Source organism: Tamandua tetradactyla, chromosome 3 (genome assembly GCF_023851605.1).
Source record: "Tamandua tetradactyla isolate mTamTet1 chromosome 3, mTamTet1.pri, whole genome shotgun sequence".
Lineage (NCBI taxonomy): Eukaryota > Metazoa > Chordata > Mammalia > Pilosa > Myrmecophagidae > Tamandua > Tamandua tetradactyla.
Window position 1 is genome coordinate 34,808,983 of NC_135329.1, and position 25,272 is coordinate 34,834,254.

Consider the following 25,272-nt stretch of genomic DNA (forward strand, 5'->3'; position numbering starts at 1 on the left):
TAGTGTTTATAATATTCTTCCTTTTAACATTGTGTTTTCTTAATTTTATCTGTAGTGATCTTGGCTATGTCAATATCAAGGCTTGAATTTCTTTATTTGTAATATGAAAGGATTCAACATCATCACAGTTATAAGTTCTTAGAGATCCCTACGGTACAGAAGCTGAATGGGTCAAGACCTAGGCCCACAGAGAATCTGTGCTTACTGAGGATAGAGAAAATATTTAATCGTGGGAAAAAAAAGACAAAAAAGAAGAAAGAAGTGAAAACCTCTAAGCTAGATGCCCTCCAAAACACTTTATTTCTGAATATCTGTGATTCTTTCCATTTTAAGCCTGGCAGCTGCCAGCTATTTGTGAATGTACTATTAGCAAGTGTCTTTTCAAAACATGGTTAATCAATATGTCTTCAGAACTTCAGACAAGAAATGTATGTGGGTAAAAAAAGAAAAAGAGAATATAGCCTAAATTCAAAGCTTTATTTTTAAATTCTTGATTGAGAAAATTATAAGTTATTAATGTTTATTATTTGGGGAAAAATTTAGAGTTTTAAAAAATATGATACCCATATTCTATATTCACTTCTGTTTTAGACTATTTGCAATGCTCAATATATTTTATAATGCATTTTCAAAAACTTTAAGTGAGTTACTTTTTAACTATATAAGAAGTGTTGCTTGAATTATTAAAAATTCTTTAATTTCATGCCGTGGGCAGAAAAAGAACCCTGCTAAAGAAAGCATTCTAAACATGCACTTGTTTTGCAGTGTATTATTCATAGAAATGTCCCAATGTTTTGATGAATGTCTTAAAACTTAAAACAAATAAATGATTGATATAAAAATAAGGTTTTCCTCTTTAAACAGGAAATCAAAAGTCTGTTACAAAGAATATGGAACTATATTTTTGTTGGATGTCCTTTATTGTGTTAAATGTTTAAGGGAGATGATAAGAGCATGCCAGCAAACTATTAACCCTTCCAAAAAATATGTAGACAGCTGCTTTAATACTGTTGCAGAAAGCTTTCTACCAAATTGTTTCTTTAAGAGCTTTAAGGGCAATGTTTCAGTCTGTATCACTCCAATTTCTGGGTGGTAGTGGAAAAATTCAGTGAGCAAAAAGAATACCTAAATATTGTAAAATCTCAACAGTGTCTAAACAACTTAAAAAGTTTTCAGTGCTGAACTGTTCACATTCCACCACTTTTTATTTTCAATGATCTGAATCAAATATTAATTATATAAAGTAACAGTGACGCAGTATAGGTCTACAAATTGCTTATAAGCATAGCATTATATTAATATATGAAAAAAAGGCTGAAATTTTACACTGAGTAGAAAGTTATCAAAACAACTAGTACTTACTCAGATGGCATGCTTGTCATGACTAATGTTCTTGTTGGCTAGAGGTTTCAAAAGAGAAGGAACAAAAAACAGTCAAATATATAAAAATATTTTTTCCCACAGAAATAAACTTTAATACATTTTTTGAAAAGTTACATCATTAAAAATAAACATTTAAGCATATATCAAAGAAAAAGGCTTTATATTTCTGGAAAAAAATAGCCAAAGAGATAGAAACTCAGATATCATTCCAAAAACCTTCTAAAATAATACAGAACATGAGGTGAAGAGCAAAAAAATGTTTGTCTTCAGAGGTCCATTCTACGAGTTATCTAGTTGACCTCTAGAGTTTTCAATATCTTACATAGACTTTAAAGGAAGGAGAGGATAAGAAAGACATTTTGGCAGGTTTAAGAACCATTTTTTCTAAGGCTGCCAAATGGCCATATTCCCATTTCAGATACATATACACAATAACGCTTGTGCTTCTGTTGCATAGGCCAAGCAAATTTCTTAACCCCTTATACACAGAAGCCTAGATAATGAAATTACTTATTTGTTGTATTGCAATCTGCTATTAATTGAAATTGTAAATTTTCTTCCAATAAAAGTCTTCAAATGATTTTTTACTTATTAACGCATGCATGCTGACTGCATAAAACTTGAAATGCTGTAGTAATATATAATTAGAAATGTAAATTCCCTTTGCCAGAAAAGACTATTGTTTAACAATTTGATATTCTTTCTCTGATAGTGTGTATAGAGAAAATTTATTTGTTTAGAAAATACATTTAATTAGGAATAAACCTCATGCCATTTATCTGAAAACTGAAATAAATGAGTAGTTATTGTGCATTTCCATGAAAAATTATTTGGCTATCCTTTCTTATTTCGGAGACTTACACAGTAATTTCCACTGTAGTTTTTTTTTTTTTTTCATTCTTAAAAATGCACACTTTGTGACTTTTTTTGCTGCTGTTTTGGGAGGATGAAATTCATATAACGTAAAATTAACCATTTTAAACTGAACAGTGCAGTGGCATGTAGTACATTCACAATGCTATGCAACCACCATCTCTATTTAGTTCCAAAACATCTTCATTACCCCAAAAGGTAAACCCCATATAATTCAGAATTTATTCCCCATTCTTCCTCCCCCCTGTCTCCTGACAAACACTAATCTGCTTTTGTCTTTCTGAATTTACCTATTCTAGATATTTCATATACATGGGGTCATACAATATGTGATGATTTATGTCTGGCTTCTTTTATTTAACATGTTTTTAAGGTTCATCCATATTATAGCAGGTATCCTTTTAGTGGCTGAATATTATTCCACTTTATGTGTGTACTATAATTTATCTACTCATCCATAGATGGACATCTGGACTGTTTGCATCTTTTGGCTATTATAAATCAATGCTGCTATGAACATGTATGTACATGTATTTGTTTGGTACCTATTTTCAGTTTCTTTGGGTATATATATCTAGGAGTGGAATTTCTAGGGCATAGCTTTTTTTTTTTTTTTTGCGTGGGCAGGGACCAGGAATCAAACCTCAGTCTCTGTCATGGCAGGCAAGAACTCTGCCTGCTGAGCCACGGTGGCCCACCCGGCATAAGTTTTTTAAATAAAATGGCTTCACGTTATTTAAATTGCTTTGTAACTCATATGAGCTACTTAAAATGCAACCAACTGGATAGTATGAACATTGATTAACCATTGCACACTCATTCATGTCTCAATGGTCTATATGAAGAATAGAATGAGAAACAAAAAGCATTCAAGGGGCCTCAGATTATATGTAGTATCAAAGTATACGTGGGGGAGGTGGAAAAAGGAAAATAAAGAGGTAATATGAATTAAAAAGATATGCAAAGTCAGGACTCAGAGCAGTGATAATTGCTAAGGAATGGATGGCTGCTACTATCCATCTTTTTCATTATCCCTCCAAAATATTCTATTATTTGCTCTTATTTATTTCCGAAAACCGCCAGGGGAATAATTACTGAATTAAGTCTAGAGACTGGTATTTTTGTGGGAGGCTTCTAATCATCAAAAAAAAAAAAAAAAAAAAAACTTATTTTTTGTTGACACCCTTGAATGAAAATCTATGCAGTCCAGTAACATGGCCAGCCCTGAACAAATTCAAAAAGAGTCCATTCCACGTGTATCTACTTTTTCTTCTGAGAAACAACGAAGGCCATTGGATTTCATCTGTAGGAAGTACCCCATTTCTAGGATCAAGGGGTAAAAGAGAAAGGAAAAATAAAAGTATTTTGACTACTATTTGATTTACACAATGATAAGAGTCTTGAGTTTCACATTTATTTCAATTATTTCAGCCACTCTATGACTTAGTCCTCAGACCTCTTTTCTTCTTTATTTACACCTACTACCTAGGTGGCTTCTCGTAAAACTTTGTATCTTCAAATACAATACACTTGCTGGCAATTCCCAATTCCATATATCCAGCATAGAGAATATGCTAGACTCCAGAGATATCCCTGATCTCCATACTCAAATATTCTACTACCAATTTGACATCTCTACTTAGAGGTCTAATAATAAGGATTTCAAATTTAACATGTCCAAATCTAAGCTACTGATCTTTTCTACCAAACCTACTCTTTCCACAGCTTAATATTTGTTCATGGAAACTCTACTCTTGCTCAAGTCAAAAGCATTTTAATCATTAAGTCTTCATTTCTTTCATCACAATCCACATTTAATTCATTAACATATCAAATCAACTCAACCTTTCAAATATACACACTCTCATCACTTTTTACTACCTCTGCTCCTAACATCCCATCATCTTTCACATGGATCATTACCAAATTCCTGTCTTCTAAAATCCTTGAGACTTCAATCAATGCTCAACATAGCAACCAGAATTATCCTATTAAAACATTAATCTTTCCTCCGTTCAGAGACTACAGTGGATTCATATCTCCCTCTACATAAAAAGCCATATACAGAGATGCCTGTGTTCCCTGTCTGACCTCATCTTCTACTGTTCTCTCTTCTACCTGGAATATTCCAGGCACTGTCCTCAAACATGATAAGCATACTCCCACAGCCCAGGGCCCTTCCACCTGGAATGTTCTTTTCCCAGATAGCCACATGGCTTATTCTACATGTCCTTTTGGTCCTTAATTCAGGTTATCTTCTCAGAGAGATCATTTCCTGGTCACCTATCTAGAACTGCAACCCTACACCAATATAGCTGCTCACGATACCCTTCTTTAATGTTTCTTCTTAGCATTTATCGCACCATATATTTTATTTATTTTGTTTATTGTATATCTCTGTCCCTCTCTCACAAATAGAATATTAGCACTGAGAGAGCAAGAATTTCTATTTGCATTACTATTTGAACTCTGACACTTAGAACAGTGTGTGACAGACAATAAGCACTCAAAAATATTTGCTAAATATTTATTTTAAATGGATAAATAGAATATAGGAAACAAGTTTTGATACACGGACATGTATACTTTTTGGAATATTAGTTACAGTGGGTAGTAGGTATCTAATAAATATTTAGGGTAAAATGATTATGACCTCTCAAAATGCTTATACTGAAAAATGAACTATCAAACTCTAGGAAACTGCCTCATCTAAAGTTATGCAGAAACAGGCTATCAATTTTCTTTCATGGCTTTAACCCTTAAATAGTCAATCTAAAAACTTCTCAAAGACATATGAGATAGTTTGGCTAAAAAGAATTGACAACTGGATACAATAGTGACTAAATCGGACCATATTCCTTTCTTTGGTGTACTGGTTTGAAAGGATTATGTACCTAGAAAAGCCATGTTTTAATCCTGATCCATTTTGTGGAGGCAGCCATTTCTTTTAATCCCCATTCAGCACTGTAGGTTGGAAACTTGATCAGATTATCTCCATGGAGATGTGACACACGCAATTGTGGGCATTAACCTTTGATTAGAGGGGGATGTGACTCCACTCATTCTAGGCTGGTCTTGATTAGTTTACTGGAATCCTTTAAAAGAGGAAACATTTTGGAGAATGCTTAAAAGCCACTAGAACCATGAGAGCCCACGAAGTCAGACACCTTTGGAGATGAAGAAGGAATATGCCCCTAGGGCACTTCATGAAACAAGAAGCCTAGAAAGAAAACTAGCAGATGTTGCCACGTTCGCCATGTGCCTTTCCAGCTGAGAGAGAGACCCTGAACTTTATTGGCTTTTCTTGAGTGAAGGTAACCTCTTGTCAGTGCCTTAATTTGGACATTTTTATAGACTTGCTTTAATTGGGACATTTTCATGTCTTAAAACCGTAAACTTGTAACTTAATAAATTCTCCCTTTAAAAAATCATTCTGTTTCTGGTATATTGCATTCTGCCAGCTAACAAACTAGAATAATTGGGGATGTGAGAAAGACAGCATGTTGGGATAATAAACAGAAGCAGAAAGACATACAAATAATAAGTAGGGCTACAATAACAGCAGCACTAAAACAAAATTCAATGGACAAGTTTTCAAAGAATTTACTACTAGAGTTGTTATGGAATTAGCAGAGCTACCTTTAGACTACTCGAAATATGTGTGCCTGTTTCTTGAAGATACAAATGTTATTAATCATTTATAATCCTCCTTTAAACTCCTAATAGTTAAAAATCCTATAAACTCCTATGCACTTGAGATAACAGATAACTCTTATGCTATTTTTTTTTCAACTCGAAACTAACTAAGAAGTGCTTAAACAATGATTATAATCAGTGTTGACTTGAATTTCTTTAGGACTCTTATTTTCTTTCTTTCTAAACACACACACAGAGTGCCCGATTTTTAGGGCCTAAAGCATTCATAGTAAAGGAGGAAGAAATAAAATACTCTTCCCTTTAATGTTTATTTTAAAGAGAAAAAAGCATTTAATATCAATGTGAGATAACTAATAAGTATTGGCATTCCAGAGAATGAGAAAAGGAGGTCAAAATTTAATGGCTTGTTAGGTAGTGTTTGAACAAGAGTCAGAAATTCCAGTATTTATTGCATATTTCATCTATATGGAGTTTTATTTTGTAAAGACAAAAGCACTTTCCAAGTAAAAATAGACATTTAATGAGAACAAATTGCTTGGGAGTAGAATTTTCCTGTTGAAAATTTGATTGTCCTTGTGTCAGGAATTGTCACATTAATTGCCTTACCATCTATTTTCATCTTATCTAATAAAATAAGATACATGAAAAGGACCCCTATTAGTGTCTGGCTGAAGGAAGGATTGGTTGATTTTAAGTCAGTTGGAGACTTGACTGTACAGCCTATCCTAGGCTGAGGAAAAGAACTTTTCTATAAGGAAATTCAAAACTCAAAATAGACATCTAAATGGAAAGAAAAAATAAACAGAAGGCAAGGAAATAACTCAAACAAAAAATTATTGTGCTTCTACAGCCCTTTGACTTGCATATGTCTGATAAGGAATATAGAAGACTAAAGGTTCATGTAGTCAGTCCAGCCACAGAACTTAAAAAAGATATGTCCTCCCTAGAGTATGTTAACAAGTGCCAAAATAGATAGCACATGTTAAAATTGGTATGCCAAAAGGACTCTGGTCTGAAACAGTGATGAAATGAAAAGCGCAGTCTATAGTAAGAGTAAGCATGTCTTGTCCTGTTTATCTGATGAGATAGGAAGGGGAAAATATATCCAGTACGACTTTTGATTAATAAAGGAAATTCCTAAGAAGATGACATGTATTTATGTGTGCACCTTACTTGGAAATGAAGGAAAACCCCCATAAAAAATGAAATGGTTGATGGCTGGAGAGACAGAAAGATATTTAATAAAGCATATATAACACAAAGTTAATTGTGGAAGCAAGGCTACAGTGAAAAGTTGTGAAATACTTTTAAATGTGATTTAAAAAACTCATGAAATTTAGGATCTCACAGCTTTACTGAGCAATTCCCAATGTAGGTGACCATTTTATTTTACTTAATTAATGGAACAAAAATTATTGGATATCTTCAATGGAAAATTATGCATTGTTTAGCACACATGCCCATCAGAGTTTTCTGCTTTTGTGAGGTTTGTGCCTTTCATAAAATTGAGGCATTTTACAAGTCTGTAAGTGGTGAAAACTGATAGTAGTACAAAACATACTTGTCAAGCTGACCAAAAACCCTTCTCGTGATTGCAAAGACAGCTGAGTAACTTAATCCAATTCAGTTCTGTTTCCAGCTACCTGGAGTCAGGCCAGACCCCACAGGTTAAAAGCAATCGTCTACAAGATGGCCCTAGAGGCACCAGTTACAAGTTCAGGGTCTAGGCCACCTGCATTTCTGACTAACTGGCTACAAATTCAGTGATTTCTATACCCCCTCAATTTCAATAATTTGCCAAAATGAGTACTATACTTATGTTTCTAGCTTTATTAAGTAAAAGGATACAAATAGAGGGATGCAACTAGGTGAACAAACCTTGAGGACAGTATTTTGATTGAAATAAGCCAGAAAAGAAAAGACAGATTATAATGTGGCACTAATATCCACTAACGACACTGTGCAAACTCTGAGAATTAGACTCAAGAGCATGGGTTATCAGAGGGAGGTTTATTTTAAAGATTCCGAGATTGTAAGCTCTTACAGTAGTGACATCTATTCCTAAAATGTAACTGTAATTTCTAAATTCTGAGATACTGAGCTCTTTATGTAAAACCTGGTCATTCCCTGGAACTTTGGGTATTTGTGTGACACCTGACACAGAATTCTCCAGCTATGAAAGTCAGCATTACCCCATACAGCAACCCTTAAAAAAGCTGAAAAGGAGTTCAGACTTCAATTAGTGATATGAATGAATGACCTGGTTAGGACTAAGGTAAACCAAAATATAGGGTAAAGGATGATATTGAGTGTATTTTAAAACTTCAACTTCTGTGTGAGACCAAAGGAAGAGATGTTTGTTTGGTGCAAAATTTGTATTTTATGTTGCACACTAATTTAACTTCTATGGTCAGTTTATTTGAACACCATAATTACATGGAACATTGAATAGGTGTGAGACCTTACTGGTTTGTACAGTGTGATGTCCCAATACATCCCAGAGTAATCTGGGCAGATGATAAAAATGTATTTGCAAAGTCCCCTTGAGGAACTGGGGAAAAATGTGGAAATGCTAAACATCCCCACTGGAGAATTCTTGATATTCTCTCAAGCAGTGGGGACTACCAATTTGATGGGCCAGGCCCTCAATCTGGGGGCTTGCCCTTATGAAATTTATCCCTGCAAAGGAGAAGCTAAGATTACTTATAATTATGCCTAAGAGTCACCCTGGAGAACCTCTTCTGTTGCTCAGATGTGGCCTCTTTCTTTAAGCCAGCTCTACATGTGAACTCATTGCCCTCCCACCATGTGGTGTAAAACTCCTAGAGGTGCATGGCAACATGGGACCTGACTCCCAGGGATGGGCCTTGCCCTGGCATTATGGGATTGAGAAAGACTTCTTGACCCAAAGGGAGAAGAGAAATGAAAGAAAATAAAGTTTCAGTGACTGAGAGATTTGAAACAGAGTCAAAAGATCAAATGGAGGTCATTCTTATGCATTATATAGATATCCCTTTTCAGTTTTTGGTGTATTGGAGTAGCTAGAGAGAAAATGTTGACAGTAGCCTGGATTCTTGAAGATGAATGTATAACTATACTGTTTTTACAGTGTGATCATGTGATTGTGAAAATCCTGTGATTAACACTTCCTTTATCCAGTGTATGGACAGATGACTAAGAAAATAAAGACAATAAATAAATAACAGGGGGCAGTGTTTTAGTTTGTTAATACTGTCAGAATGCATTATATCAGAAATGGCTTGGCTTTTACAAAGGGTATTTATTAAGTTATAAGTTTACAATTCTAAGGCCATAGAAATGTCCAAAATAAGGCATCCAGAGAAAGATACCTTGACTCAAGAAAGGCTGATCTGTGAAGGCACATGGCTGGCAATTGTTGGTCCTTTGGCTTCTGGTTTCAAAGAGTTTCCCCAGGGGTATTTTCTTTCTGCATTTCCAAATATCTCTGTCTGTTTTGGCTCTGAGCTTTTTCCAAAATGGTGGTCTCTTAAAGACTCCAATAAGCGGACTAAGACCCACTTGAAGGGACAGAGCTATATCTGCATGGAAACCCGCAATCAAAAGGTCCTACCCACAATTGGGTGGGTCACATCTCTATGGAAACAATTAATCAATCAAAAAGATCCCATCCACAATTGGGTAGGTCATATCTCCATAAAAACAACTTAACCACAAATCCCACCATAAACAATAGGTCTGTCCCACAAGATTGGATTAGGAAAAAGAACACGGCTTTCCTGGGATACATAACAGATTCAAACTAGCACAGTGGATAGGGTGTATGGGACATTTTGGGTATTCTTTTTTCCCTTCATTTTTCTTTTTTATTTTCTTTGGAGTAATGAACACATTGAAAAAATCTATTGTGATGAAGAATGTACAACTATATAATGACACTGAGAACCACTGATTATATACTTTAGATGAATATATCGTATGTGAATAAATCTCAATAAAATTATATTTTAAAAGGATATAAATAAGAAGCCAAAAGAAGAGACACATAAGGCAAGACCTAAGAGGATCTCAAGCTCAAGCTTCCATGTCCTCTCCACATGGAATTAGAAAGTGTGACCCTCCCAGCACAGTGATGTGGATGTATATTCTCAATCATAGAAGTTATCTCAGCTCTGTGGATACCAAGTTTATGTGGGGTCTCATCATTTAGGCATGATTGGGAGTATCCATATGGTTGAGCTCAATCTGTAGCCCCCCTCTCCATCTGAAGGCTAAGGAAGTTGGCTGATATGATATGACTCAAAGTCACGGTCTCCTAATTAAGTGTTTGGTCTTTCTGGCAGAGCCAACTTCCATCTTACTGGTATGGCTGGCCCCTCCCTAGCATATTAATTTCAGGTATGGCCCTAGGCCGACCATGAATAACCAAAGACACCGTTATCACAAGAAATTACAAAGATTCAGAGGTTGCTTCCACAAGAACTGAGAAAAAAGAACACCCAAGTTTATCCTTATGCTTCAATATTTATTCAAAGAAACAAAAACTGCCCAGTGGAAGTCCAGTTGACTTCTCTCCCCAACAAGGGAAAATATGAGATTTGGATCTACTGACAAAGGCGTTTCAGCATTCTTAAAGGTCTATCAATATTTCTGCTACTTGGATTCTCCTTTTAACAGTACATAACATCTTTTGGTTTATTCATTAATCATGGAGTTAAATATAATGTTTGACATTCATTCTGCATTAGTAAGAGAATCAGAGTTGTACTTTTAATAAAAAAAAGTCCTAGTTTTCTCTGTGAAAAAGAATTAAGGATCTTTAGTTAAAAATTATTGGTATCAGTTTTTCTCAGGGTATAAAAGGGCATACTGAAGGGCAAAAGTTGGCAATTAAATTATATATGGATTAGTTTATAATACCTAAGTTGAAAACAAAGCTACAAAATGTGCTAAAATTTTATCAAAGTATACTCAATGTTGGCCTTATTTGGTTCACTAATAAATGTCTTTGTCTATAATATGAAAGGTTATTCTTTACCTTCTCTATAATTTGCTTAAAGATTGTAAATAATTTGCAAAGATTGTAAAGTAACAGAATAGTTTTGTCCTTTATTTATGCCTCACTATTTTACAAAAACAATGCTTCCTCACTTATGAGTTACTGAGGCAGGCCAGAATAGGACCTGAGAGGGAAGAGAAGCCCTTGAGCAAGGATGGTTAATCAAGGTTGGGAAGCAAGTCCCCACAGGCATCCAGGACAGTAGCTACCCACTTATGGGAAACAACTTGCAGCAGCCAACCCATCTGGACCCAAATGACTCCCACCTGAGTAAGTCATCTATGGAGAAGGGTGGAGACAATCGACCCATCCAAATGCACTACCTACCACCAGACACAGGCTTGGAGAGAAAGAAGAGTAGAAGAAAGCCCTGAAAAGGGAAGGGGAGGGGGAACAAGTAAGGCTAATCTATAAAAGCAAATGGCCTTACATTGCCTCTAGCATTTTGTCTTCTTGCGAAAGTGTGGCACTTTCTGGCATGGTCCAGAACTTAGAAGCCAAAATCCAGCAACATTGCTGCCCATGTTTATTTTCTAATGTTTTATTTTCACTGATTAAATAGGTTACCCAGTATTAATTCTCAGGCACTTACAACTCTCTTATTGAATTGTCCAAACCTCCTCTGATAATTTTTCTGACTTTTGCTTTCTCTAAATTGAAATACTAAATATAGAAAAAATAAAACTCTGAGGGTATGTTTTACACTTGAAATTATCTTTGAGATTTCCCAAAGGACTCCTGGAAAATCAGATATTTTTCTTTCACTTACAAAAAGAGAGGTTCTGTGAAATAATTATATCAGATATGTCTGTATTGTAAAGTTTCATGGGAAGAATTGTGAAATAAGAAGAACCACTCAGACTATCTTACGTCAAAATCAAATAGCTAAATGTTACATATACATAAATACTTCAGGAATTATATGCTTTATAGAAAATCCCTAGTATTGGTTAATCCCATTGCTAGCCATAATATGTTTTTATATAGAGAACAAACACTGATCAAAAATCTAACCCAATAGTTCCATTGAGTTTTATTATATTTAGTAGTCTTTGTGTACTCTGCTGGTATTAGACAAAATAATATAGTGTCACCAATCATAATTTCAGTTGTATAAAATTTTAAGTTGTCCACTGTCTTACTTCTATAATCTGAATCTAGCATCTTCTAGGTGAGCAGTTTTTAATTTGTTATGCACATCAGACTTATCTCTGCATTTTTATTAAGCTACATGTGTCCAGCACCTAGTCCAGGTTTATTGAATCTTTTTATTTGATATTCTGATATACCCTTAGTATACTCTGTCTATTGTATTTAAGGATTAATATTAATTCTTAATATTAATTGTATTTAAAAATTATGATAATACTTTTGTTAAGTAAAATGAATGGCTACCTACATTAGGCAGTGCCCAGAGGTATCCCCTCCAAAATTAGTTTTGGTCCAACAGAGATAGTTTATCAAAATGGACAAGGAGACCACGCTAATCTATGTATACTTGCTCTTCAGCTTGTAAGATTCCCCCTGCCCCCACCACGTAAAATGGAAACCTAAACATCAGTCTATCAGAACATTTCCACATTTGCTTCAGTGTTTGCCCTATACGAGTTTCCCCTTTCTACTTCCTCAATGGAGTTCCCTTCTTTCTGAATGGGATGCTGTCTGACTCATGAATCACTGAACAAAGCAATGAGATTCTAAACTATGTGAAGTTTTAAATTACTTTACGAATGAACCATTTTTTTTAATGAATCAGAGTTAAAATTTACTAACTTCTTTAAAAATGTTGATTACTTCTTAATCACCATCCTTAAAGAAATTTTGTCTTTTCTTTTTGGTAATGATTTATTATTTTGTTTTGCTTGCCCCTCACTCCCACCAAATTTCCTTGTCAGTAACATCTTCTTGTTATGAACTCTTATTAGACATTTCACATTTGAAAATTATCAGTGCTAAATTATCCAGGCCCATTTTAAATCCACAGATGGTTTTATTTTTCTCTGATTCTTTCCTAAAGGCTGTGTTTCCAGCTACAGACCAGAGTTTGTGTCTCAACAAAGGGGTACTATTTACATGGAAAAGAAAGTTACCAGGCAATTAAAATAATTGATGCCTAAGAATAAACTATTGGGGGGTGCAGGGGTGGTTCAGTGGTAAAATGCTCAGCTTCCATGAGGAGACTCGGGTGCGATTCCTGGACCATGCACTACCCCCAACCAAAAAAGAAAGAATAAACTATTGGGTACAAACTCCTAAAGGTATGGCTTAGACAACTTTCAGATCATATCATTGGGCTGAGTCAAGATTTCCAGGACTCCTTTTATTGTATATATGTAGACAGCTTTATGAGACTATTAACTTAATATCTACTATCACAAGAATTAATTACATAGAACTAAATAAACTGATCAGCGAAATGTTATTTTATTTACTAATATGGAATATTATTGATACTGTGTAAATGTTCTCCATAGAAAAGTCCTTACTCTTTCTTTTTAAACTATCTGCAAGTCATAACAATACAGTAGACACTTTCTGCTGGTTGCACTCAAATGACTGATTCCTAAGACACCGGGGTTTCAAAGACAGAAAAAGTTTATTGCTAAGCATGAAACAAGAGATCAGATGCCTATGGGCCCAAAAATCTATTCCCCAAGTTTAGAGGGTTGAAGGTTTTTATGGATTCAAACAAGGGGAGATTGAGTTGTTTCTATTACAATAGTAAGTATACACAGGGCCAAGACTAGGCTATAGCCATTACATTAGTAAGTATAAATATGAGTGAGACTAATTCAGTTTCATTAATTTCAGGTATTATGTTTTTCTATAATACAGAAATAAAAAAATCTATATAATGATTCAGCAATTATAATTATTCCTTAAATCTTAATTTCTCAGTTACAACTTGACTCCTGCTAGTTATAGTCATTATTGATTACAAGTCTTAAAAGGATAAGGAAAGTGGTAAAAAATTCAAGAAAGGATATTTTGTTTGTTGTAGTCATTGTTGACTATAAGCCCTGAATGAATATGGAGAGTTTACAAAAGTGAATTCTGTCAGTCAACAATGTTGACCAAAAATAATAAGCCTATTTATCACATATTTCAAAAAAAGAGAAAGCTTTTGTGTCAAACCAAGTATTCATACAAAACTAAGTTTAGTTTTCTCCTTGTTAAAATATTGTGGATTGTTAGTTTGCTCTTAATGTAAAGTTTTAAAAAGTTTTTCTTAATCATCTGAGTACTCTGTCTAGAAAAAAAATATTTTATATCCAAATAATATCCTTGTTAATGTTTAAATTGGCTTTATCATCTTTTATTTCAGAAGACAAATCTTCTCACTTTTAAAGAATAACTGTTACAAGAATTTGTTTTTTCATGTGTAAAAGTAAGGTGCTAAAATAGTTTAACGTTGCATAGGAGGTATTTGGGAAGTATTAAAGGGATTTTCTATCCTGTTGCTAGCTAAATTTGTATGGGTAAAATGTTATTTATAATTTAGAGATTGCATAAAAATCCCTAAGGATTTGACAATGTTCTCTCTGTCCATGTTATACCCTGACACTAATCTGCAAGAAGTTAGACAACAGTATAATGTTGTTAGACATGGTTTTAGTTATTCTTAGAAGAAGGTTACAGATCATGGAAACAGTCATATTTACTTGGCAATGTCACTGCTTTGCTCTAATGTTTCTCCAAAAGTATATGTGGTCAGCTATAGGTCAGAGCTGTATCTGCAACAAGGGGAGGCTTTAAAAGAGAGGCAGGGCAAATATATAAATTATAGTTTATTTGTTAATTAACATTACTGGTAAACGTGTAAAGGTGAAGCAGGACAAAACCTCTGCTATAGTTTGTCAATAAGGCAACAAATGTTTTTGTTTCTGAAAGTAGCTTCATTAAAAAATGCTTATAAGAAAATTATGGTTTAGATTGTAAGCTCTTATAGCAGTCACATTAACTCTTGAGTTTAACTGTTATTTCTAAACTCTGAAATTCTTTGTTCTTTGTATAACCTGGTAATTATCTGTAACTTTTAAGTATCTGTGTGACACCTGAGACTCAAAGTTAAAGTTCTCTAGCTCTGAAAGTCAGCATTACCCCATACAGTAACAGTTAAAAAGCTGAAAAAGAGATTACACTTCAATTAAAGATGTGAATAAAGCTGATCTGATTAAAACTAAAGTAAATCAGAAAACAGTAAAAAAATGATATATTACCTGTATTTTAGAACTTTAACTTCTGTGAGATTAAAAAAATGTTTATTTTGTCCAAAATTTAATTTTCTTTAGCATACTATCTAATTTAATCTGTCCGGCTAGTTTATTTAAACAATGTAATTGTGGCAGCCCAGTGGTTTGGGAACCCATCCCTTAGAGAAAGGGTGGCGCCTTAAGTATGTATCAGCCCACATGACCACAGCAAAGACATTCGTTAAAAGTCTCCTCCCCTGGGCGGGCCGCGGTGGCTCAGCGGGCAAAGTGCTTGCCTGCTATGCCAGAGGACCTCGGTTCGATTCCCGGCCCCAGCCCATGTAACGAAAACGGAGAAACAAAATACAATAAAACAAGAAAATGTTTAAAAGATGTTTCCCTTTCTTCCTCTCTTCCTTCCTTCTATCCTTCCTTCCTTCTCTCTGTCTTTCCTTAAAAAAAAAAAAAAAAAAAAAAAAAAAGTCTCCTCCCCTAATCACTGTTGGTAGCCAACTCTCACAGGACTTTGCTGAAACTTCATTGCAAGCAAATCTTGTGGGACCCTTTGTATAAGCATCCCCACATCCTGTCCTAGGCACACACACTCTCTCTCTTTCAGTTTTTCATGGAGTGCAGAGTTTCATTTTCCACCATTGGGAGGAATTATTCTCTTGTCTATAAGTTCCTAATTAAAACTCATGGCTAATCTTCTGTCTGGCATATTCTTTGTCTCAGGGTTGTACTGGGCTGGAGCACTAATTCAGCTTTATTTGATATGGAACCTAGAATAAGGAATAAAATCTTAATATTCTGTACAAGTTAATGCTATACCTTATGGATTTCAGAGTATTTTGGGCAGAAAAGGAGAAAAAGTCGAACTATTAAATTTTCCAACCTGGGGAATTCCTGATATTTTCTTAAGCAATGGGGGCTCCCAATTTAATAAACCAAGGTTTCAATCTTGAGGCTTACCTTTATGAAACTTATTTCTGTAATAGCAGAGCTGATCCTACTTATAATTAGTGCCTTAGAGTCATCCCCAGAGAACCTCTTTCGTTACTCAAATGTGGTCTCTCTCTAAACCAAACTCTAACCTCCCCACTATGTGGGATAACTTCCAAGGGTGTGAGTCTCCCTGGTAATGTGGGACAGGACTCCCACGGATGAGCCTGGGTCTGACATCATGGGATTAGATGACCAAAAGGGGGGAAAATAGAGTTTCATTGGCCAAGAGTTTTCAAATCAAATAGAGAGGTCATTCTGGAGATTACTCTTATACGGGTTTCAGCTAGATATTGCAAGTTGCCATAGTATGGCAAGCCCCAACCAAAAATATTCCTGAAAATCCTAAAAGATATCCTGGGGCCTATAAAAGTTTCACTTAAGTTTGTTTTTCAGAATCTTAAAGCCTCCAGATTGTTCCAATGCCAAGTAAGCTTAGAAACCCAGAAATATGGGACCTTCCAAGAACTACTGGTTTCATTCTTTTGCCCCTTAATGACATTCCTTTGCCCTTTTTCAGCCATGAAGAAGTTAGAAGAATTGCCAACCAAATATTCCTCAAAATTGAGAGTAATTACCAAATGAGAGGGAGGAGTTGTAAGATAAATTAAGATTTAAGGGATAATTAGGATTGCTGAATCATTATTTCGATGTTTTTTCCTTCTATATTATAGAAAAAGTTAATATCTGAAATTACTGAAACTGAAATTATAAACAAGTCTCATTCTTGTTTATACTTATTACTGTAATGATTATTCTAGCCTAGTCTTCCTGTTGTTTATACTTACTATGGTAATGGTTATTCTGGCCTAGTCTTGGCCCTGTGTATACTTACTACTGTAATCGGAACAACTCCATCTTCCCTTATCTGAATCCATAAAAATCTTGAAACCCCTAAACTCTGGGAGAGATTTTTGGGCTGATAGGCCATCCGATCTCCTGCTTCGCACCTAGAAGTAAACTTTTTCTGTTGTCTCAGGAATTGGCCATTTGAGCACAATGGGAAAAAGAACTGACTGCCTTTGTTGGGTAACACTTTTGTGAACTGAAATAAAATATTTTAAAAGGATATCTGATTCCAAATGATCCTCTCAAAATTTGAAAACTCCTATTAAGTCTCTCATTTTTCATGGCAATATAGTTAATTGTATAGTTTTAGAATATGGTCTCCTTCTATCAGTACATAACTGCAAAAATTGGTTGTGTAAACAAGTTCATTTAATCAGATATGCCAAGTCACTTTTAAGAAACTAAGATTTACTTTAATTATGGAGCCAATGCCTACAAAATTCCCCCAGAAAAGCAGGCCTGGTACCTGGCTTTCAAAACCTAGCCTTATAGTTGCTAAGGAAGGTCATTTCCCAAAAGGCTAGGAACCTGAGGATATTTTGGAGACCTGAAGAAGGGAGAAATCTACCCAAATTTAAAGGTGCTGCAAGAAAGTCTGGTGGAGAGCTTGTTGGGACTGGTTTCTTAGCCTTGGGATAGCAAATAATAGAGGGTTTTAAAAGTCCAAACTGAAATTTCTTACGAAAAACAAGTTAATTTTATAATTGTTCAATATAGTATGGCTCTAGATTTTATATAGCATACTTAAGAAGGCCTAAAAACACCCTTGCTGCCACTATGTAAATACTAAGGCAATACATAATATAATCAGCCTTATTTTGTAATCAAGAATAACCTTTCTTCGATTATTTTGATTACAAGGGAGAGAGAATGTAGGTGAAAATTGTTAACAACATTTTTAAATGGGATAAAAGGAATGTTTGTGCCTTTCAATTTTCACCCATGTAAATTGTAGTAAACTGATAGTATTGCAAATAATTCTTGTCCATAGAAATGTAAAATCTGCCCAGTGTAGGTTCAACTGATCTCCTTCCCCTACTGTGAGACAAGCCAGCTTTGATCTGTTCAATAAAGTCATTTCAGCATTCCTAATGGTCTACCAATGTGTCTACTCTTTGGATTCTACTTTGAACAGGATATAACACCCTTCTGGTTCCCCTAATTAATTGAATGCAATACATCTTTGACACTTATTTATTTTATGTTAGTAAGAGAGCCACAATCATAACTTTCTAAAAATATATATCCTTTAACAAGATGGTTACTATATAGGTGATCGTTATTTAATTGTTTCTGTTTTTCTCTATACTGGAAAATTTTTATAAAAAGTTAAAAATAAATATTATCCAAGTGCGTATTTTATTTAATTAGCAAAACATGACATCTATTGAAAAACTAACTCAAAGGGTAAAGTTATTATATGTATCCCTTATAGAACTTAAAGCATTGCTAGCATTCAAGCTCTGTTGAGTTAAATAAAATTTCCATACATGAAAGTTAGTGCATTTTTCTTTTAGATGCTATCACTATTGAAAAATCTCCAAAACAGCTTATAACAATAATTAAACAAATAAAATATCTGAAATATGAGAAACAGAACCAGCTGCTTGTGGATCTAGAACAAGATTGTATTTCAGGAAATCTTTTTGCAGTTTACTTGTTAGTGATTTTATATTTTACAGGCAATTCATTTCTTAGATGAGACCCTTATCTCATGGGTCTCATCTAAGAAATTAGATATTGAATTACTTCCAGAGTGGTACATGATTAATAATTCTGTTGAAAGGAAATATTGATACCAGCAGTTTTGCAAATAAAAATCTTCACAGAATGTAATTACATGAAAATGTAACCCATTTCTTAACCTAGACATTTATCTTTGTAAACTTGGCTTCTATGTCACATTTTACTGATGATCAATAAAAATGCTGAGAAAGTATGACCACTTTAATCTCTTTAATGATGGCAAGTGTTTTAGTTACCTCACTGCTAAAGCAAAACCTTGCAATGGTTTGGTTTAAACAATGGGAATTTATTGGCTCACAATTTTGATTGCTGCTGATGAGCCTTGGTCCTTGGCTTTTCTGTCACATGGCAATGCACATGGCATATTTTCTCCTTTCTCTTCAGGTACCATTGGCTTTCAACATCTTGCTTCCTGTGGCTTTCTCTCTATTATCTGAATTTCATTCTACTTATAAAAGACTCCAGTAATAAGATTAAGCCCCCTCCTGAGTGAGGTGGGTCAACCTTAACTGAAGTAAACTTATCAAAAGATCCTGCTTAAAATGGGCTCACACCCACAGGAATGGATTAAGTTTAAGAACATGTTTTCCTTGGGTACATAGCTTTAAACCACCACAATAACAAATCCCAGCTACCCTGCGTGAAATCTATACTGTAAGGTTACTATCATATCATAGTGTATAAACCTAATGAGAATCCATAAACCTCTTTAACATTATTGGAAAAGACCAAAAAAGACTAACACTTATTATAATAAATCATATCAGGCATTGAAAAATCAAATAGTCCTTTACAATTGAGACCTGAATTTACCTGATCAATAATATGCATTTCCACCTTATCAAAAGTTTCTCTATGACAATATTGAACTTTACTTGAGCACTGTGCTCCCAGAAAACAGAGTGCTGGTTAAGAAATCTCTGTACCTTTTTATGTTCTGAGAAAAGGCTAACACTGAAAGACCACTCTGCTTACTTTCACATATTACAAGGTAAGACCTACCACCATCCTTTCCTCAATGAGCAAACAAGAACATCTCCATTCTTCTTCATGATTCCCCTAAGACTTGCTAATGACTCTCTTGTTTATCTGTCTTTATAAGATTCAAAGTCTCTTCTTTTCTTTGAGACGTTCTTCACTAATGAATATCCTTCTTAGTATAAAAGTCTGAATAAAATTATCTCCTTAATTGCCTGGTAAAGCTTGTCTTTCACAGTTTTGGTGAGATAACTCAGATGCTTAGCTTCCCTAGGTTAAATCTGTATGGGAAAAATATTATTAATACACAAATGTTCTGAACTTACTCCAGAGTTACTGAATCTCTTTACTTGATTTTTTTTATATACTCTAGGTATATTCTAACTATATGCTTAGTATATTCACGGCATATCATATCTTGGTATTATGTTATATATGAAGATTTTTTTTCTTTAAAGATTATGCCCTATTTTTTTTCCCAGTGGTAAAAATTCCTCCCAAGTGTATGTTCTTCTATTCTTATAAATTATATATTATTCCCACTGTTCTTTGAAAATAGGGTGAATCATTATGTTTATAGATATTCTATCCAGAACAATTTTGGATTTACTTTGCTTTGCTTGCCACGATAAATTTTCCTTGTAACCTCCATTACTCTTGTAATAAACTCTCATCAGTTTCTTATACTTTTGAAAATCACCAGCAATAAGTTAACCAGAGCCATTTATGTTGTCATCTACAGATTTTTGTCTTACTCTGATGTTTCCCTGAAAACACTTGCAACAGCTATAGGCCAGAGTGAGTTGTCCAACAAAGGAGTGTCTTAGAGCCCTGTGCAAAAAGGTCTAGGCCAGAAACTTTTGGGTGCAGGCTTCTGAGGGCATCATGTAAATAACTTTCAGATCATATCAGTGAATTTAGTCAGGATCTTCAGAGCCCTAATGGAGAAGCAGATGGATTCATGACTGCTAACCCAAGATCAAGCAGAATGAATAATTACATAAGACTGAATTAATTATTGAAATATGGCTATGGCTTTTGATTGGAATACTATTGATGTTTTAATGTTCTATTTTTTTTTATATATAAGGAAACCCTTTCTCTTCTTATGCTATCTCTAACTTAAAATAATTTAGTAGACTATGAGTTTGTTAACAGAAATGAAACATTTGTAAATGATATCATTCCCCCGTCTGACCCCTCTAGAAATTGGAAACGCTTATTGAGTGTTCATTTTTCTATGACAATGTAGTTATTTGCATAGGTTCAAAAAAATCTTTCTTGTTACTAAGACATAATTGAAAATATTGGCTATGCAACTGAGGCCTTGCCTGGAATTTCATATTTGAGAGATGCACATTTAATCAGATATGACCAGACTTTTAAAAAGAATTAATAGACTTTATGAGTTGAAGTTTAAAAAGCCCTTATAGGAAAACTGGCCTGGCACCTGTTCTTGAAAATAATTTAAAATGGTCACTTATTGGCAGGTCCAGGAACTTTAGGATATTTGGGGGGATCTCAGAAGAAAGGAGCTCACCCAAATTTATAAGTATCACAGGTGAAATCTGACAGCAAATTCCTGGCTTGGCTTCCCAGCCTCAAGAGGCTTTTAAACATGCAATCTCTGAGTCCTCGTGGAAACTTTCCACAAATCAAACTTAAAGCCTATATGGTAAATTACTATTCTTGCTGTACCTATGTAAATAAATCTTCTGAGACCAGCCTTATTTTGGGATCAACATGAATCATTCTTTGAGACTGTCTTTGATTAGTAGAGAAAGAAATACAGTAAAATTGTTGTGTTTCAATGACAAATTATGTCCATATTAAACCTTTCTGGGTTATCATATTTTAGTCCTGTTCATTGTCCTTGAGCTATTTTGCATCTTTTTGTATGTTGCAGGTAACTGACACATATGAAAACTATTATGTTAGCTGAAGATTCAGTTCATTTCCTTTTCTTCTATGAAAAAAATTCCTGCAAACTGGAATGGATACTGTTACCTTGCCCAAATTGACAATCCTTACCACCTTTTCAATTCTTCCAGTTTCCTTCAACATCTACTTACAACCCTACAAAGTAATATTTGTTATTTTTCTCCTACCTGATTCAGCATTTCAAAGAAACTAAGACCTAATTACCGAGATCCCTACTGGAACTCTACATTATCTTGTTGCTGGTCCTTTTCTCTAAGATCTGAAGATGCCCTGAAAACTGAAGCCCTATGTGGTGGTTTGAAGCTGTATACGCCCCAGAAAATCATGTTCTTAAAGCTAATCCATTTCTGTGGGGGTTTAAACCTACTGCACATAGGTATTTAGAAGTTACTTCCATGAAGGCATGGTCCAGGGTAGGCCTTATTCCTCTTATCGGAGTCCTTTATAAAAGAATGAAATGGAAACTACAGAGAGAAAGCCATGAAAGCAAGAAGCTGTAATCATCAAAACCCAGAAGAGAAGGGAGAGACCAGTGTCTGCCTTGTGGCAAAGAAGCCAAGGATTGCAGGCAGCCAGTTGTCTTTGGGAAGAAAGCATCGCTGTGATGATGCTTTGATTTGGACATTTTTTTCTCGGTCTCAAAACTGTAAACTTGTAATAAATTCCCACTATTTAAACCAACACATTTCATAGTATCTGCTTTGAGCAGCTTTAAAAACTAAAATAACTTACAACTTAATATAAGTCTTGCAGGACTGCTACCTCTGCAAGGCATGCATGGTCTTGGAATTTTCTCTAAACAAGCCAATGTTTGGGCAACTATGGAAGTCAGAAAAATGTTCAGATCATGCATGACTATATACTATAGTTAATCAAGACCATGAGAGTTTAGACATCACCCCCATCCTACCTAAATAGCATCAAGAAACTCCATGAGCAGTGCTGCTGAACCAAGATTTTCCTTCACCAGTCTCATGGAACCCACTGGACTGGTTACCTTCAGGGTTCAAATCTGGCTCTTTCCTTAATCAAACTGTTATGTTAATATTCCCTTTCATCATTTAGGAATTTGTCTTTAAGATCCCTGATGATCAGGTCCCTAAAATAACTGACCCTTTTTGCCACCATTTTTCAACAGATCATTCAATTGGTTTTATAGGAACAACAAGACAAAAATCCTTAAAAGACTATTTCTTAGTCCCTACTTCACTCAAAAGGCTTTTGTTCGCCTCTGAGTTGCTTAATGAGGAAGGATCTTTGCTTAAACAAAAAATGGGGCTGACAATATCGAACTTGAGTTCCATGCTGGGCTAGAAAACAGTACTGGTTAAGAATGACCCACCCTTCCTTACCGTTTGTGTTCCCGAATACCCCCATACGTTTCTGTATTCCAAGAACAGGCTAACCCCAAATGACTACCCAGTTATCCATATTCCAAGGTAAGACCTACCAGGACTCTTTTTCAATCACTCAGATAAGACTATCTTTGATCTTAATTCCCATAAGACTTGCTAGTGGCTCCTTTGTTTACCTGACTCTATAAAACCCCAGGTCTCCTTGTTTGCTTTGAGAATTCCTCATTAATGAATATTCTCCCTATTACAACAGTGTGAATAAAATAATCTCTTCTCTTGTCCTGTACATTTGTTTTTCACATCTACTACAGCTTTGTTTTAAATGCTTGGGAACAGTTTTGATAAAAGGTATTAATACCCAAGAAGGAATTGGCTCATTAGATCTTTTATTAAAACTTTATTAGTTAAACAGAATAAATTAATTTCAAATTTTACCTTCTTTGGTCAGTTTTGAGCAAAAAGTGACAAAGAGATGAGGAAACCCTTGAATAAATTAGTGAAAATGGCATCACTCAATCCATAAGAAAGAATACTGTCAGATACTAAATATTTGTTTAGTCATTAAATACTCAATGAGCCAGGACAAGATGTCAAGCACAAACGAGTCACCCGGGGGGCACAATAAACAAGGATCCCTGCCCTCAAAAGAAGCTCACAATATTCTGAGGGTAGCAAACATTTTAACAAATAACTGTAATCCAATAAAGTTATGATCAGGAGAATCTTTTGAACAGATGTGAAAGTGGCTCCTTTGGGAATCTGAGAATGACTGGCATTGCTTCACCAAGACGTCACTCAGAAGGTTCACATCACAAAATCTGCCTGAAGCAGCAAAGAAGATAAGCTTCAGGAAAAATTGTGGGAAGACGGGAGGTAAAGTGAAAAGATACAATTAGAAAATCATATTATACAGACAGCCTCAGGAAAAGCCGAAAGCATTTACCTTAAATACTGCAAATCCTGGATGATCAAGAATGGAGGTCAGCACTGAAACTATGGCAATGAAGATAAAAGATGTTGGATTTAAGATAATTAGGAGCTAGAATAAATGAAGCTTTACGTGGAAAGTGAGTGAAAGTGAGCCATCCAGGATAGTTCCCAGGTTTCTACTGTGATTAATAACAGGAACACGAGGAGGATAAGAATGAGTGAGTAAATGTGAGTGGAGAGAAAATAAATATGAAAATATGGGGAGAAACATAAAGGTATTAGCTTAGAACATGTTATCTTCAATAATTTTTATTTTTGGAAGATTATGAAAGATTATGCTATTAGCAAGGAATACCTTTTGTTTATATTCAACATAAGACAAAAAATCCAGAAGTTGGCAATATAGCTTTTAAAAGTGCTGACTTAAAATGTAGGAGTCTTCTTTGTAAAGAGAATTTTTAGAGGAAGATTAAGATAAATCACTTTGGAATGGTATTGGGGAAAGAGAAGATTGATTTTTCTTAATTCTTTATAAGATGGTAGAAATGATATTCGTTGGCCTATTTATAAGAGTACCACTGATCATCTTATATGGGAGATGACACAGCTAAGAACTCTCCTTACATTTTCTACTATGGCTGATAATGGCAGGTTAACAATGCAACTACATAGCTAAAGGTACAACCTCTATGAGGTATGAGGATTTCATAAATTTTTAAAAGTATAAGAAAATAATATATATATATATATATATAAAGGTCAAATTAAACAAATTTGCTATTTTAATAATGATTTAAAAACATTTTTAAAAGAATCCTTTGAAATGTTTTGGGTTTGAAGTACCAGTTCTTAGGTAAACAGTAAAACTACTTTTCCTTAAAAAGAAGCGAAATAAAGACATAATCCATAGATTTCCAAAGGCTATTGATCTTATTTGCTGATGATATATGCCAACCTAGACAAATGGGTAATATAAGAATCATACATTAATATGAATTTTAACTGTATAGAAAATTTAAAAATGAAAAAGATAGTTCCTGGGGAAAGTGTTATCAAATCACTTTCTTTGGATACTAGGTCCATGGTAGCCACATCAATTAAAATATCTTCTATAAGACGCAATCATAGAACCAAGAGACTACAGTTTTTAAAAAATAAGTAGTTCATTACATGTAACCTTCATTTTATTGCTATTTCCCTGTTTTTAATTTGATAATAATGTCTATGATTTAAAGCTGGGTTCAATACAGAAAATTGGAGCTAAAATTTCTAACTTTCTTTCTTACATTAACAATTCCATAACATAATTGTCCTTTCTTCTATCTTT

The 25,272-nt window shown here is 34.5% G+C and overlaps 1 protein-coding gene across 1 annotated transcript in view; it reads right to left on the minus strand.

Moving 5' to 3' along the window:
- The window catches only part of MCPH1 (microcephalin 1), a 271,418-nt gene that overhangs the window by 175,880 nt on the left and 70,266 nt on the right, over positions 1 to 25,272 (minus strand). Inside the window, exon 10 of the mRNA XM_077152989.1 lies at positions 1,363 to 1,400. Coding sequence (XP_077009104.1) covers positions 1,363 to 1,400 — 38 coding nt within the window. The remainder of the gene's footprint in view (positions 1 to 1,362; positions 1,401 to 25,272) is intronic.